At 40.2% G+C, this 18433-nt stretch overlaps 1 protein-coding gene across 3 annotated transcripts in view; it reads left to right on the top strand.

The window, feature by feature from the left end:
• LOC149802295 (uncharacterized) overlaps nucleotides 1–18433 on the top strand; it is a 117510-nt gene that overhangs the window by 40212 nt on the left and 58865 nt on the right. For all 3 annotated transcript variants that reach the window (XR_016420805.1, XM_089956721.1, XM_089956722.1), the window contains exon 2: nucleotides 3393–3511. Coding sequence is in view for 2 of the 3 variants with exons in the window: in XM_089956721.1 (XP_089812847.1) it covers nucleotides 3393–3511 (119 nt within the window). In the remaining variant the exon portion in view is untranslated. The remainder of the gene's footprint in view (nucleotides 1–3392; nucleotides 3512–18433) is intronic.

Below are 18433 nucleotides of genomic sequence, written 5' to 3' on the forward strand. Positions count from 1 at the left end.
GGAACAAAATTACAAGTTGGAGTAAGATCTATGGCATTCTATTTGGTTTAATTAGCAATTCCAAGAGGAAAAAGATACACGGAACACACATATCTTATTCACGATGTGCATCTATAGTAGAACAATAGATAACTTTAAAGCGATTGTACAAATCAAAAATGTTTTGCCCAAGTTCAACATGTTATTTGTGAGTTCCAGAATGTATTGCCCAAGGTTCCAGTGCTGTGTCGGAGCTCGTCTTTGTATTGTTTTTGTCATGGGTAGAATTATTCATGAAATAAAAATAACAGTTTATGAAATAAAAATAACAGTTTGGCCTTGTAAATATAGTTGTCCAATTTTAACTGGGTTTTTTTACCGCTAAGAAATATTTATAGTAAACATAAAACATTGTATTTTATGGGATTTACATTGAATAAATAGCTTAGTCTTGCATTAGATCTGTCCATTTGACGTCTTCTTTGTGTGTGAATCTGTAAATCTCTGTAAATCTTGATTCAATCATAAGTCTGTGTATTGCATTTTACATTTATCATTCATTTTATTATCGAAAAGGACCAGGCCGTACTCGGCCTCGCTCTATCCATAATGATTATTTTATTTTAAATATCACAAATGGAATGTGCGGGTTAAAGCGTTTAAAACGCACTGGTCCTGTACCAAACATATCATGTATTCCGAATGATTTAGATATAAGGAAAATGCATCTTAGGTATAGGGAGCGACGCTCCAACATTTTTTCCCCTCTATTTCTAATCGTCATTATCAACCATTCACTTATTGCAAACGTCGTACTGACAAGTGATTCCGAATTTATACAACAAAGCTATACATGTAAAATGCACTTCATACCGATATGACCAGTCATGCAAACGACTTCAGGCTTGTTCTTACAAAGATGCTGTCGTAAGTTGGTCGAAGTTTGTGATCTTAGAGAGGCAAACATTTTTGTTTTGAGAAATATATATATTCAAAGAGATTTGTCACAGCTAGTACATGTCGATATTGTATTACTCAGGCAGTGTTGCATCGCATTTATATGGGGAATCATGAAGGACAGGACAGCACAAACTGCTTGTCAGGAGAATGCTGGGTGAAGGTGAAGTCGTAGGGGTGGGGACGTACCTTGCCCGGCCCCAAGTCATCCCCCAACAGTTGCAATGGATGAAAGTACATATATTTAAATAAATCATATATAGGTCCAAAAGATATAATATATAACCTAACATATCTATAATAATTATGCACGTACAAAGGAGAGTTTAAGCACTGATTTCAGTGTGTATTTGTAGATCTTTATCTTAAGTGAACCTCCGTCCCCCACCCCTTCTAAACTGTAGTGACCAGGACCAGAAAAGCTTTATTCCACCCCTGTGACACGTTTATCATGGACTTAATAAGACGCTGAAACCGATAATTTGTCTGAGAAGCTCAGAAGAAAACTTGCGACACAGTGGGAGAACACAGGTCTAATGACAATAGGGTGCGTTCATCCTGCGCTTTTCTTATCTATCTATCGCTATGACGACCTTGCTGTTTATGTCAAACTTGTCTAAAATGCAAGCACAATCACAACGAAATTCTAATCAATTTTATAAAATTAAATATCAATAGCATCTTTTTGATAAAGCATTAGTCTCGTTACTCTCTTTGATTCAACTGGTTGAGAAAATATCCAATATGATCACATCTTCAGGTCATTAACAACGAGCCTTCAGAATGTCTTAAGAATATTTCTTTATGTTGGATATAAGGATATTTCGAATAATAACAAAATGAATCCTTGATCTATTACATTCACAAGGTATGCAATCTTTTAAAAACTACAGTCCAACCTGTCTTTTAGTCAGACGTAAAAAAAAATTGCCTTCCAAGAGAAGTAATTGCTTAATAGAAGTTCAGTTCTTCAGAATGTGATTTAAAGGTCCCAGGAAAAAGTAGATGTTTTAGACAGAATTGTTTTTAATAGACTTGGTCTATTAAGACAGGATTGACTGGATTTTGTTAATATATGTACATTTTCCGTTGCAGAACAATATTCTGAACCTCCACACACACACACACACACACACACACACACACACACTTCCTTTGTTATTTATCTGAAAATGATTTCGTTAACTTATTTCTTCACTGTTCATGTCAAGATTTTTTAAACTGATCTTAAAGGCACAGATAAATGCATCTCTCTTTTTGCACTCCGCATCGAATTTAGTAGAGATATACTCCTGTCTGTTTATACTAGGCATTGTGGTGTCACATTTGTATTCCTTAAACACATTTCCGATTTTTAATACGTTACCACCGAAATACAACAACTTAGAGATTGTTTCATAAATCGTATTTTACTTTGTTTCGTTACTAGCGGTGTTTTACTTCTTATTGGATCTTTAATGTATTTAATGTTAACTACAATTTATTTACTGCGCTGTGTTTAGGGTGGGAGGAAAATAATGGCAAAATGCATGCTTAGATGATTTTATGACTTTCAGATTCACATTTGTTAAAATTCAGAACGTTTGAGAACCTGAAGACTGTATCAATATTAAGACTTAAATAAATTGAAAGTTATCACCTTCCATGAAGAGGAGTAAAAGTAGTATTTAAAAAGTCAAGAGATTCATATGGAAGACTCTTATACTTAGGTGTTTTATTCTGATAGTCTTTCTTACAATTTATTTTTCCTTATCTTTATTTCTGTCGAGTAATGAGTGAATGACACTAGCCTGAGTAATAGCTTATGAAACTCCTGCATACGATTTTCACATCATTTTATAAATCCACAAATCCTGGTTACGGTCTTTGCTTCATTTTTTAAATGCACAACATCCTCGAGTACGCTTTTCACTTCAGTTCATAAATTTACAACTCCTGCGTACGTATTTCGCTATATTTAATAAATCCACAACTTCAGAGTACATATTTGCTTCATTTCCTAAATCCGCATCTTCGGAGTACGAGTTTTCTTAATTTCATAAATCCATGACTCCTGAGTACAATTTTTGTTTCATTTCGTAAGTACACAACCCCTATGTACGCTTTTCGCTTCTTTGAGTAAATCCAAGGATTCTGGTTGATGCCTTTCCCATAAGGTTTGTGTATATACTCTTTAACGAACGTGGAATGTGCAGATAATGTTATCCTTGTCCGAATATAAGTACGTCTGTCCGTCTGTCTAATTAAGTTTTGGTTTATATCACTAATGCTGGTATTAAATTTTAGTTCATGAAAACATTTCTATTTTTTATAAAATCCAGACCACCATACGCTGTAATCGTTTCTGCTGTGTTGTTATTTCTTGTTGTTCAGATGAATTAATCTTACTTGTAGAGAGCTACATCGCCATGTCTTTCACGATTACACAACATACATTTCGTTTTGTTCCTCCTCAGATGTGGAGCTGACTCGATGATAAAAAATAATGATGGTAAGACGCCCGAGGAAGTTCTGATGATGGAAAAACCTCCTGGATGGGAAGAGAACCTTCACTGGTACAACAAATTTAAGCCAGGTATATATACTACAAGACAGTCAACACGTTACCGGTTGGGACCTTCCACAAAAGGAAGATCGCTGTGACGTGCATTTTTAAGGTTAAGGTTTTCCATTTAGCTCTTGTCCAGATTGTTTTGTTTTTTCTTTTCGTATTTTTTTATTTGCATGCTGTTTACCCATTATTATAGATCGACACATGAAACTTTGTGAGGGGATGCGTCTTGATGGGTCCTACATCTTTTAGTACAAATGTAAGTCATTGCAATCTATATTCATACTCCACTGACTTTGGTTAAATGGTATGCTTATTTTTAATTCTCAAGCTTCGTATTTGATAGAATCATTAAACTTGATTACTCTGTGTAACTCTATTAGTACCACAACATTACCGCGAAAGAATGTCACTGCGATTAAATTTCTTATTTTACTGCCTTGGGTAAGGTTTTAGCATTTAGCTCAGGAGCTAGTAACTCTGGGAGCCCATAGTGGCCTAGTAGTCTAAAGCGCTCACCGCTGCAGATCACTGCCGTCTCACCCCTGTCTACGGGGGTTCGAGTCTCTAGCTTGGCCAATGCTTATATGCAAAAAAGATTGCCAGTAGCTTTCCGTGGGTGGCAGTTCTTTCTAAAGATTTTACCGTGCTCTTCCTCCACCAGTTACACTGGCTGACATGTATAGATATCTTGTGCTGAAAGATGACGTTAAAACCCATAACAACAACTATAACTTTTTGCAAACTGTGTGTGTGTGTGTGTGTGTGTGTGTGTGTGTGTGTGTCAAACTTGAAGGGATGCATCTTGTTAAGTACTACTCCATCAAAAAATACGTTACTGTGTGATTCGTATTTCATGCTTCACTGACTTGGATTACATTTTTTCAGTTTATTTTTCAAGCTTTATTGATCAAATTACTTTAGTATATGCATCTCTATTAGCACCTTAATATAATACAAAAGAAAGGCATGGAGACCTACATTTCACGTTCATTTGGCTTTGATTAATTGTTTGCGTTTAGCTCATATCCAGATAGGTTTATAGCGCCATTATACATACTGTTACAACAAGATTCGTAGCATTTGCTGAGGGGATCGATTTTGATGAGCGCTACACCGTCGCTACAAACGGAGATCGCTGCGATCGATATTTCTTTCTTTACTAAATCTGGTAAAATCGCTAAGTAGTAATAGCGGGCAGTATAGTGACATTGGAAATCCCAGTCAAAAAGGTCGTGGGCACGTATGGAGACAAGGTGTTTACGGACCCCTTGGACACGTATAGCGACAAGGGGAGATTAACATGGACAATATTGGGCCTGTATAGCGACAAGGGAAAGTGGAGTCGTTGTATAGGGACAATATGAATGGAACAGGTGAGGTGACGTCACGGTACTGAACATTGGTAACAATATAGCAAGGGGCTGACCTCAATCGGACTAAACAGCCGGAAAAAAAACTAGAACGCATGGTGGGACATATACATATCCAGTTTAACCAATATCTCCTCTATCATCCTCAAATCGTAGAGGACGTTTTGCAACTTCTTCCTCTTGTCAAGGCGGTTATAAACCATATTGGTTTATTCAATGTTGAATGGCGCGAATGCTGAATCCTTCCGTGTATATACTTCAAGCACGGACGTGAAGAAAAACATTCCTTACCTTCACTTCACATATTATCTACTATCCACACAACGTAAGCGAACCCATCAAACCCCAAATCTACCATCCACACATGGGAAGAAGAAAAAACAATCACAAATATACTATCCACATACGGGAAGAAGAACAAACTATTATATACTATCCACAAACCCAAAATGTACTATCCACCCACGGGAAGGAGAAAAAGCAAACCCCATATCTACTTTCCACACAAACGTACGCGAACGCATACAAACACACTATACTATTCACACACAAGGAAAGGGAAAAACACACACTTTACTATCCACACAAACGTACGCAAACACATACAAACACAAACACACATAATCACATCAGGAAAGGAGTAAGTGTTTATAGCCACACTACTCCACAGTCACACAAAATGGAAACTTGAATAGTCTCTTTTCTAGCGTATTAGGGGTAGCCCTGAGAAGGGCTATTGTTTTGAACTCCAGATGCACCTTGTTAATTGTGAAACCTCCCAGGCCGAGCACCACAGACACAACACCGACTCCAATCGATGTCCCAATTGATTGTTGTGGTTGGAAGCGCAGACGGGGCTTGAGTGGCTTCACTATCCCACTCCTTCGTTTGAGGCATTGTGAAGACTTGTTCTTGTCTCCTTTGTCTATTCTGCACCCGTGGATATTGTGGTCGCTGAGGCTCCCACTCTTGTCTTTGCTTCTCCATTTCAACGTCCCAACTTTCTATCTGGGGAACCAAGGGTATTGGTGGTGATAATGGCTGTGTTGCTTGTCGCTGGGGTGGTGTCCTCACCATATGCTTGACTTGGCTGGTCTGTCTCAGAATGAGGTGAGGTAAGATAGGTCTTTTCTTTTCATCCTCTTCTTTCTTCGTCTCTTCTACTCTTCCTCTTCTGTTTTTGCGCTTTCTTCTATGGCCTCCATGGCCAGCTCATCCAACAGGCACCGGATGGTCAGACTGGAGGCTGCTTTGCGATTTTTGTTGGGTCGGAACGCTTTGATAGTTTGATTTTAGGGTGTGGGATAGAGGGAAATCAAAGAGCATATATCATGATAAAAATTGAAAACAAACGACACACACATTTTTTCAAAACACAACATTTTTATTCAAATTAGTAACAACCGACAATTAACCATAAAACAATTTTTCCAACAAACAAACATTTTTCAAATAAACTATTTTGACAAAGTTGACATCGTTGTGAAGTTAAGCTAGACTTCCACTGATGGAAGTCATTGTACCATTGATGTACACTACGTTTCCTAGCTAAACACAAAAGTTAAATAAAATGGTCACAAAACCATCGATCTACTTTGTCATTGTTTCTAGAAGAGTGACGATCAAAGTAAGTCACTAAATGTTCTAAAGAATATTCAAGACTGCGTTGATGAAGAAAATACACACAGTATTGTCCACACACCATGGAATCTGTGCCTCGTAATTTCACATTGTTGAATCGTGTTGTCTGGGTATTTCTTCTCATAAAGTCGATGAGGTCCTCTTCCACAAGTGGTAATCCATACGAATCAAAATACTCCACACAACCATCACGGGGAAAGTAGACGGCTACAAAGTGGGTTCCTGGTAGATGACTGTCGTCCGTGTCGATGACATATGCTTGATCTTGAGGTTTGCGATGAGGACGTTCATCTTTAGCACACACGACAGGATTACATCATGGTGGGTGGCACGGCAAATAGATCTAGTTCCGACCTGGAACAGGCACAAGACTCTCGGTGCATCGGTTTCTTTTTTTACTCTGTGATTTTTGTATAATCAAAACCGTCTAAGTCTCGGACGTTTTTTTTTTTTTTTTTGTCTTAGTCTATTTAGCTTTATAAGTGTGAAGTCCTCTAAAGGGGTGTTTTCGTCGTTTCTTTCTGCCTTGCCCTTGCTATGACGTCAGGTAAGCAAAAATGCATGACTCTGTAGCTTCGAGGGCATTTATAGGAGTTTTTCGTACGCCCAAAATGTCTTTGCCCGTTTGAAGGAGGACATTTTTGCCTGCTCTCAAGAAAGCTTCTTTAGGGTTTTGTTTGTCGATGATGACATTTCGGAGAAATTCTTTGCCGTGCGTCAGTGCGTCATCTTTCAAAGCGTGCATTCCTCGTGTCACCACTGGTTTCAACACGGAGGCCGCCGAACGAAAGGCCGATTTCAACATATCTCCTGAACCATGTCCTCGCTGTCGAGCGACGCCTCGGTACACGGGATACATGACTTACAACTCGTTAGACAATCGTTTTCGAAAATGGAGTTTCACCGTGACTTTCTCTTTGGTAAATGAAATATATTGTCCGAGATCTCCTTTTATAGCAATGTTGACAGAGTCAAAATACGACTTAGTGACGGGTAAATAGTGAGGATGTTCAAATTCGTGGTGAACGTGATAGATGTTTCCACCTTCCTCGTCAGAGTTTGTGACAGAATCCACTTTGAAAAGAATGATACGCAGTAACGGCACGGAGGTGTGTCTCACCACGTTGTGCTCAACCACATCGGAGTACACAAAGATCAACTTGAGACCCTGGCTCAATTCTACCGGGGAACGAAAATATTTTGCACAATCCAGGTTGTTGGTAATGGTTGGTATGGGTTTATCCTGCAATAGGTTTATTTCTCCACCCAAAATGTCATACAATTGATGACAAAAGTTAATACCTACCACTTTGTTCTCCGGAAATTTCAATAGTAGTTAACTAGCTATTTTATGGTACTCAGTGGTGACACATTTTTGTTTTTTGTCGAAAAACATTTTACCAAGCAGTGCTTTGAATCTGGTAGCAATCGCATTTACCAAATGTTGACCACTAAAAACAATAGCCTGCACGAATATGCAACCCATAGGTGTACCATTTAATTAGCTCGTTCGGTGGTATTGGCTAAGCGTCAGCTACAGTTACAACAGTTGAGTGAGTGTTCAGGTATTCTTGCACTTGAACGTCATAAACTTCGACCTTAAACCAGTTTTGATTTTTAACTATTTTTAGGATTTGTGTGGGGTGAATGATTTCCACCAAAGCCACTTTCCATTAGGCTTCTTGATCCAATTGGATGGCCTGAGGTATTTTGACCGTATAACAACACAAAGCGTTATTGAAAAAACCTTCATGGAACTGTCACTGGGTAGCGTCAAATATAATTGGTTGTTGTTGTTCATAATTCCAGAGTTCTACTGCTGTCCGAAGGGTCACTCGAAGTCTGAGGAGTGTCTAAAAGAGGATTGATGTTGTGGTTGTTGTTGTGATGGTGACTGACTTTGGGCACAAAATTCCCGTTTTTTCCGCTCGATGAGTATTTCAGAAAAGGATTGGGAAGAAGGTAATCGATGCTCAGTATAATTGTCCACAATTGTTTGTCTCCTTGTTGCAAACTCACATTGGCAATGGGCGCACCGATGACACAATACACCACAAAGATTTGGCTGAAAAGACGATTTGCGTTTTAGTCACACGTTCTCAAAACCACACCCACAAGAATTCTTTTTGTTAATCTTGCAGAGAAGAACTCGATGAAGAAGTTTTCACTGCGGTGGTAACGGTAGCTGAGGCTGTGTGGAAGTGCATGCTGTTCACTTCTTTTTATAATCGATGGCTTGCGAAGCGTCGATCCAAGAATCAGAACTGGGAGGATATCCTTTCCAGCGTACTTTGACTTCTTTGACACGACGTTTTCTTATTTTTTGGGTTCTTCGTTCGAGTATGCTTTCAATGTCGTACACTTCGTCTTCTTTTTTGGTCACGCGTTGTAACTCGGGCAAGTACACCGTTTCTTTTAACACTTCCCCGTTCATGTCTTCCAATTTATGAACTGCAGGATGACGACCACGCATTCGTCCTGTGACACGAAACGATTCGGTTGTCCCGTTGGGTAAGTGACCATTGTCGAAAGTGTGTTTGGTTTTGTCAATGCACACACAATCTCCTGCTGACAACAATCCACTTTTCGTGGGGACAGCCACTGCCGGGGACGTACCAAACAGGCGCTGAAGAAAGAACACTTCGTTTTCGGGAGTCACTTCTTGGGGGATGGCGTCCGATGATTTGATGGTAAGATTGGCTGTACGCTTGAACCGTGTGCGGTAAGATGTCGATGTACTTGAGAGTTATTGATGCGTAAAATATTTCCATACGCGTTCTTTCAAAGTGCGTTTGAAACATTCAACGATGCTTGCAATGGTGTTGGGATTCTCGATGGTGAAAAACTGAATGTTACGTTTCTTTAAAAATAAATTTAAGCTTGGTTCAGAAATTCGGTGCCTTTTTCGGTTTGCCATCGAAGAGGGTGCCGACCACTTTGTTTCAACACCAGTTTGATGGCTGGCACTAACTCACTGCTCGATTTGGAAGTCAATGGCACACCCCTGCCAATTTGGAAAAGGCGTCGATGATGCAAAACAAATATTTGTAGTCACGATTGTAGGTGGTCAATTGAGAGACATCGGCTAAATCGGCTTGCCATTGATGATCGATGCCCTCCACTCAGGTGCTACTTCTGGAAAATTTTCGTCCAGTGGGTTTGTGTAAAGTGTCTTGTTCTTGTAACCATCGTTGCACTTGAGGTAAACGGAGACTTTTCAGACGGGTTTTGGCAGCACGGTACTATTTCTGAACTCCTCCGTAACTTAAAGTATGAACTGGATCGTAGTAAATGCTGGCTTCATTTTTAAATACGTCACCCACTCTTCACTGCTACTACTTTGGATGGGGCTAAATGGTGGTTTGGAAACGGCATTACGTGTCCGATGTGCTACGAGAGTAGAAGTCGAGAGTAGTGGTGGCAGTGGATGTGGTAATGTGATGGCTTTGGTCTTCTTTTCTTTTTTAACTTCTGGTTTTCCTTCTTTCTTTTTGACTTTTCTCGAAGGAGGAGTGAATATCATCTTTTTAACCCAAGCTTTAAATTCTTCTTGTTGGGGAGTGGGGGAAGGGGTCAACAAGGACGCTTCAATATTACTAGGAATGGGAGCAGAAGTCGGTGTATGAAAGACTTCTCGTAACTCTTCCTCCTCAGGCATTCGTGGCGCTGTGTCTATCTTGACATCTGGAGCTGATGGTGGTGGTGGTGGTGGTGGTGGTGGTAATGGTGATGGATTTTTTTTTTATCAGGGTCCTAAAATATGTCAGAGTTGCCAGAGCTGTTTCGTCTAAAGATTTATGGTGAAAGAGTTGCAGTCGTTGCAATAGTTGACCGTACTTTTGCAATTTTTCTTTTTCGAACAAATCGTTGCGATCCATCGATTATTGCAATTCGTGTTTTAACTGGGACATCTCTGTCAAATGAGGGTTGGGAGGCAAATGCGGGGTCCATTGTTCTTGCCAAAGATGGAATTTCATTCATCGTTTGTAAGGCACTAATGTCAGTTTTCATCCTTTCATCGGATTTCATTGGTCACGTCTGAGATCTTTTAACTACAAAGGTCCCTTGCCCTTGTATCTTCTTGGTCCTTTTTACCGTTTATCTTGCACCCATTGAGTCATCCCAGCATTGTTCCAAATACTCCTTTCATCAAGGGTTCTAACAACACGGGCGAAATTCCTCTGCGTTGTACCAGCATTCTTTTTTAGACGGATGGGTATTTTCTTCTTGATCATTTGGTGAAGAACGTATCGATGCTTGACTATGCATTCCTTTTTGATGTAGAAACAAAGGTATCGTGCCTTTCAAGACATTCAGGCAACATTCACACACGGTATCGACGACGTCTTTGGATGATGTTTGAATGAGTTGTTTTCGCATGGATGGAGCGGCTATGGACAGGACGGACAACACGTCCCAATGTTTGGCTAAACGAGGAGGAAATCCTTTCATTTTCTTTCCTTTGGGGTTAGAAGAGGGATGGCTTCTCTTCTGGGGAGTGACATCTGTGTTTGCACCTGAGCAAAAAAACACTGATTCTCATTCTTTACCGCAGGTATTGTTTTATACCGGAATGCATCGCCATTGATCGTCTTTACTTCATATTAACTTGATGACAAGCATCACACGTCTTGGAGGGGTTCGCAACGGACTTAATCGGGACAGTTTTTGCTTGGACAAATCCAGTAAACTTTGTGACATGCCCGATCTCTCTTGGACTTTAGTTTTGGGGGAAGGTACTTTGTGAGCAGTTGCCACTGCAGCTCAAGAATAGAGGGTGTCATCGCTGGAGGAGACGTTCTTGGAGACGCGGGTTTCCATTGTATCATCAAATGATGAAGAACGGATATCAAAATGAGTTTGGAAGGCAACACCAACAACAGAGAAGTGGAAGAACCTGAGGATACTGAAAACTCGTTCACCGTCGCTGCAGGTAGTGGTTTGCGACTATAAGGTTACGTCCTGGCCTAAGTTTCTCTCTTGAGGGTAGAAGCTGTTTTCTGTGGGATTTTCTTTTTCTGTTGACTTTTTATTTTCTGTGGGCTTTTCTTTTTCTGTGGTTGTGACCTGGTCATGACACCGTCGCTCTTTTTCTTCTTTTGGATTCGTTTCGCTTTTTCGGCAGTGGTTTTTATTTCATTTTTAGAGGGAGCGAATGATGACACCTCCGAGAGAACCGCCACCTCTTTTTTGGTTTGAGTTTCGATGCGGACATCGCCCAGTTGCGTCAAGGATACTTTGTTTCTGTCAAAAACGCGTCTGGTTGTTGAGGAATGTGAATGATGCCTTGCAGTAATTCCCGTGCTGTCACCGTAAAATATCGTAAGATTTATTTTATACTGGCTTCAAAGACACGATTGAGTAGCTGTGGATTTTGTTTGCGACAAGGAACGAATCACTTTCACGGGAAGATGAGACCGAAGAAAAGTCATGTTGATGCTGTAAGAGACTGACCCAAAGTATCCGAGGTTTTTTTTATAGATTTTTGTTGTTGCTGTTGTTATGTCGATGACGGGGACGTGTAGACGACAGGCCCTCTGTCTTGGCACCAGTTGTGAAATAGATGAGTACGAAATCGCAAATAATTGGATGGGTGGGTTTTGAATCCACGAGTAAACAGGCGTGTGTGATTTGAGTGGCATCGTCGTACGATGAGTCAACTAAGGCGTTCCTAACTATTAGGCTAAGACTTGCACTTGTGATTTATCTCTAGGGCTTTTATATAAGACCACGTAATGAGCATTGAGACTGATGGTGTGATGGGCTTTACTTTGTTGAAACCAATTGTGGGTGATGTGAATGACACTGACATTACGATGATGCTCTTTGCGCGTAAACTAGTTTAGTACTTTCTTCGTATTCTCCTAACATGTCGTCAAAAATGATCCGATGGGTTTTATTGGGATTAGACACGATCTCGTCATCTTCGCCAGGAATGCCTTCCACAAACACGATGGTGTCGCCTTGACTTTCTCGCAAGAGGCTGTACACCAGTTGCCATTCTTTGTAACACCACACCACCCGTTGAGGTGGACGATCGATCAAATGATGTTTATGTTTGATCAAACGTTTGACACATTCGGTTTTGACAAGCTGGTTTCTTAAACGACATGGTATGTCACGTCAATGACTAGGGCCCCACTAAAGGTAGGTAGTGACAGTGCGAAGACTTTTGAGCATGTTCTATGTAAGCTGAATATTTTTGCTCCCACTAGTGAAGTGACACAATGAGTATCGACGTTTGACAAAGTTCGTCGTTTGAGGGTTGATGACAGCCAGGGTGTTTTCGGGTATGAATCGTTGGCGGTATACTAAGGAACACGCTTTGGCATTGGTGCAGGCTTCTTTCAAAGGATTGATCCCTCCAAGTTCCATGAATAATTACCAAAAAGAGCAACGTCGTAAAATGTCCACGTCGGAACGACAATACTTAAACATTTCTACCTGAAATTGAAGGGGTTCGAGTCGTCAGTCTAGTACCAAGCATAGAAAGCTTCTCATTGTTGGGTAAGCATGTTGTCGGGGTCGTGGTATTGAGCCTCTGGTAAATGGGGTAGAACGACGTATTGATTGGCTTCTGTAGTGAAATAGTGCGGAAAATAGCCTTTGGCCATTTCTGGCATTTCGAACGTTTTAGGCATTCGACTCAAAGGCATGGCAAATAACTCACTGAATCTTTAAAATGCACTTGTCCCACTTGCATGGAATTTATTTTGACTCCGTTCAAAGTCACTTTCGGACATTCGGTAGTTTGTTCCGTATAGTATCTGAGAAGAAATTGTCCATCGTTTCTTGAGAAAATATGAGCCATCACTGTGGCATGGCGATGACAATCTCCGTAACGTTCCATGTCCTCTTGGCTCCACGTCTCGTTGATGGGGACTGAGATCTATTGGGCGAAATCGGCCAAGCGTGTTAGGTTCCCGAAAGATTTTATCACGTCCTCCAGAAATCTTGCTGCAGTGAGGACAATGACTAAGGATAGGCCCTTGGATGCACTTCTCGCACGCTCGATGATCCACACAGAAATTAGGAATATAAATGACGGTCTGTTGCATGCATTCGAAATCGAAAAAGATGAAATTATCTTTCTTCTGGTCATCGTCTTCCTCGTGATGTTTGGAATGGTATTTTTGAATGTGAAGTATTCTTATTCAAAATCCACGATTTGGTGACAAACCTGACATCATTTCTTTCCTGAACATACTTGTAACTTGGCACTTTGGTACTTATGCCTTATCCGCAAGTAAGGCACATTCTCAGGAGTTGACAAGCATTTTTCTGCTGTGAACCTTTAGATGTTGGTAACAGGCAGGGTTGATAACAGTGCGCTGAAAAGCATGGCAATGCACCTGTATTTGTCCTTCGTCCAGACAGGGTTGAGTTGCCAAACATCTCTAACATTTCGATCCAAAATGTTTGTGTTGTTCTCGATGGCTATAGCCCTAGTATAATTTCTCATAGTAATAACTGTATCCCAGGAATGCGGTGATACTGGTAATGGCATTGAAATGTTTATCGTGATTATAGACGTGAATGTATTTTCCGTCTTTGATATATTTGCCTCGAAACAACTGAGATCCGCGCACTTCTTGAGTGTGCGCTTTCAAGGTGTAGCGTGGAGCCAATACGTCTTGCAATTTTTGCATTTCAGGAATGCCACTGGTGTCTTTCGATATCCTCGCTTGCTGTGACAAGAGTTCTGCTTAACTTCGTTGTTTGGATCGGTTCGAATTTTAAATAGTTTTCCAGGTTCTTTTCCATTCTGCCGTGTTGTTCTTGTCGCTATACGTTCGTCCCACCACGATAGCACGGGCTAAACACATCTGGTCTTGTGGGTTGTTAATTTGGACACGGCTACGCTTGACGCTACGAAGGTTGTCCACCAATAACACTTTTTTGCGTCCTGTCCCTTGGAGGAAGAAACATGTGGGTCATGAACAGTGTCGCTTTTCCATCGGTGATGTGAAACTTGTCGTTGGATTGTTGCACGTGTTGAATCTTGTCGATGACTTTGGAAGGTGTCCATTCTGCTGGGCTGCTAAACTAGATCCAAACGGTGATTTCAAACTGTCGTGATGAATGGATAGTCTCAAGCGATCGACTTCTTTGGCTTCACATTGTCGTTCCAGAATACTTAACAAAGAATCCCACACCTCGGTGATGATCCCCTCTGCTTTCTCCGATGGTACTTTGGACTTGAAATCTTTAAACTTCGTGTACGTGTAAACCGTAGTTCTCAATTTTTTAAAGGAACGCTTTTCCGTTTCTCGAATGTGATTGTACTGTTCAGGGTTTGCTGGTGAACTTTGGTTGGGTGTACTGTAGACTCTCTGAGCCTGGATTCGGGCTAACTCGTGTCATCTTCAAAATCACTGGCATGAATTGGAGTCAAGACTTCAGCTACTGTGCGAGGCGATGAATCACGTTTCTGCTTCTTACTTTTTCTGCTTTCTCAACAAAATGATGCGATCGTTTCATCTTGACTGCAAAAGGTCAAATGACAGCAGAACAGGTGTCAGAAGAGACAAAAGTCAAGATACACGTTATCACTGTCGAGAGAACGGACATTGGTTTTCAGAATGCCTTTAAAAAATACAGGAGCAAGAGGAAGTGAGGGGTTCGGAACTGGAAGAAGAGGTATCCTCCCAAAAGGAAGAACCCAGACACGTCCTAGAAAGAGAAAAAAGAGAAGAAAAGAAGACGAGGAGAAAGTGAGGAAGAAGAGGAGAAAAAAACCTATATAAGCGAAGAAATTCAAAAAACAGAGAGAGAGAGAGAGAGAGAGAGAGAGAGAGAGAGTGAAAAAAAAAAACAACAGAATAAGTCTATGAACTTTTTAAAGTGTTGTGTTGTGAATTGGATCGTAAAGTTTGTACCAGAATAGAATAGACAGAAAACATAAGCGTCTCTTGGTTTTGATTTTTTTAGAATATGGACCTACTCTCACGCGTTCACACACGTACATCATGGGGCAAAACAAAAGGATTTTTAGTTTAATTGATTTTGGCAAAATGAATGCTAACTCTTTTCGAGAGAAATGAGTGGCCCTGAAAAGTGGGTGCTTGTTTTCAAACAAAAACAAACTCAGGAGCGGGACGTAATCTGCCTTAATCCTTTGCCATGGCCAAGGCCTACTTCTGGACTTGCTTCTGTCAATGATTTGGTAGAAATCACTAGGGGGTGGTATCTCAGGTGTAGCAACGAGGTTCGGCTGTTTGGCTCGGGAAGGTCTTTTTCTTTTGGGTCGTAATAAAAAAAAGTCTGATACATTTGTTTCAGACTCCTAAACAATGCCAAAATATCTAAAAGTACTGTCATCTTTTGACTTTCACTGTCCTGCTTCTCTCTTAGACCTTGTTTAATCTCTGCTGCGTCTTCCTGTCGTTTCCTTCTTGCATCTTCTTCTTCTCGCTGTTGCTGTTGGAGGAGAAATCTTGTTCTGCTTCTTTTTGCTGTTGTAAAATTTCTCCAATTTTTCTTTCTGTCTCTGTTTAAAATCCTCAACGTGTAATAAAGAAGGAGAAGGTGGCAAAGGCACTGGTACCGGAAGAAAGAAAATCGACTAAATCCCAATTAAAATCGGTCTCTTCTGGAAGTAAGACTGCGTTGACTTTGGTAGCCGCTGGTATACCATCGCTTTTCGTCTCCACTGCCGATGCACCCCGGTTCATCGTCTTCTTAGTTTCCGTCATGTTTGAAAACTTTATCGCATTGATTCACCACGCACAGACGCTAGAGCATTTATATATGGAATGTGATGTCACAGTCAGCTCTCTTCGGGTTGGAAGACAGACTCCACACTGTGACTAAAGTTTGTAACGCGTATTAGGATTTGTGAAAAAAACTCGATCCGTTTCGATTCACTCTTCCACTATAAATAATCGCAGTTCATTTCATTCCCTCCACCTGTTCTCCTCACAAGATGTGGACTAATGTTGAATCATCTCCTCTTGTATCGTCGATGCTGTTCCGGTCGGACTTAACCATGTATGTGAAATCATCATGGACAATCATCCGGATCACCGATGCGAGCGTTTGGAAAAGTAGAATCTATGTGGAGAGACAATGCTGTTTGAAGAGAGTCCTCATCTACGGTCCAGAAATCAGAAGAAGTTTGAGGAAGAGAAGAAGACCTATGCGATGTCCTCTATGTTAACGGAATGATGTTTTCATAAAATCCAAAGTCTCTTTTCAGGGCCACTCATATGCCTCGAAAAAATATTTATTCTTATTGCCATATATGTGTTTGATGTTGATCAATCTATGTCTGTATGTTGTATATGTTATATATGTCCATGTTCCGCCAAGCGTTCTAGGTTTTTATTTACCGCTGTTTGTCCTATTGAGGTCAGCCCCTTACCACATTGTTACCAATGTTCAGTACCGTGATGTCACCTCAACTGTTCTATTCCTATTGTCCCTATACAAGTCCAATTTTCCTTGTCACTATACAGGCCCAATATTCCCCATGTTAAATTCCCATTGTCGCTATACATACCCAGAGGGTTCGTAAAAGCCTTGTCGCCATACGTGCCCACGACCTTTTTGACGGAGATTTCCATACAGCCCCCTATTACCACTTTGCAAGCACCCTTGCCAAAAAAGATCATTGTGATCAACATTTTACATTTTACTGTTTGTTAAATTTTCTGAATTGCCTTATGGCCACAATTTTTTTAATCTGCTACATAATACTGTTATACCTGGCATCATGAAACTTGGCAAGAGGATGCATTTTGAGAAGTACTGCATCCTCGTCTTAAAATATGTCACTGTGACCCATAGTTCAGATGTCGTTGACTTTGTTTCGATTTTATGCGTTTACTGTTCATTCTTTAATCATTTAACTGATGATTGCATGCATCCCTCTTAGTACTACACCCATATATTTCACATTTAACTGACTTGGGTTAAGTTTTCGCATTTACCTCATGACTACATGCTCTTCACATGCTATGTTAATAATATCACATCTAGAATCATGCATGCTTCTTGATAAGCAATACTCCCTCATATATGTAGACCACTGTGGCCCATATTGTAAACTTTACTGACTGGGTTAAGGGATTCTTTTTATGTTCGTTTCTCAAACACTGTTAATACTATAATCGTTAAATGGACTGTGATATGCATCTCATTTACCACACACCCTTACACCAAAAGAGGCTCGTCGTGACCTACATTTCATCTTTTACTGGCCTTAGTTACGTTTTTACGTATGTCTAGAGTTTTTGACTAGTTTTATGCATACCATCCCACCTAGAATCACGAAATTGTGTCAATGGATCCGGCTAGATAAGTTTTATGCCCTTTTTGCCAAAAATAGGTGTCTGTAACACATATCTCATGCTTTAGTGAGTATTTTTGATTTTGTATTTAATGTTCATTTGTTGGGTGCAGCATATTTTCTTTATTAGGACACTTGATAATTGGATGTATCCATGTTACTGCTAAAAGCTTAAAACCAAACAAGTCACGTTGACCCAAATTGTATGCTTCGCTAAAATGAGATATTTTTTTAATAATCACAAATATTCATCGATGCTAGATATGTATGCATTCCAGTCTATTCAGAAGAAATGCGGTTGGAAGTAGAATATATATGTGTATTAAATGGTAAACTTTACTTATTTATGACTCTACACTGTATATTGTAATATGCTACTCTTCAGATATCAACTGTGTATTGCATAGGTGATTGAGGATAGAAATTTGATGAGATGGACTGCATGCTACATGTTTTTATGCAAGGTCACTCCAAGGTCACTCAAAACATATGACTTTTATGCAGTCAAATCAGGCGTCATGGAATAGACAATTATATATTTTCTATTGCATCATGGGATAGACAATGATACATGTTTTGCGGATATTTTAATAACAATGATTTTAAAAAATATAATACACAAACAACATCAGTCTCTGGATT

This window comes from Sinohyriopsis cumingii, chromosome 4 (genome assembly GCF_028554795.1).
Source record: "Sinohyriopsis cumingii isolate HCF-2022 chromosome 4, ASM2855479v2, whole genome shotgun sequence".
NCBI classification, from domain to species: domain Eukaryota; kingdom Metazoa; phylum Mollusca; class Bivalvia; order Unionida; family Unionidae; genus Sinohyriopsis; species Sinohyriopsis cumingii.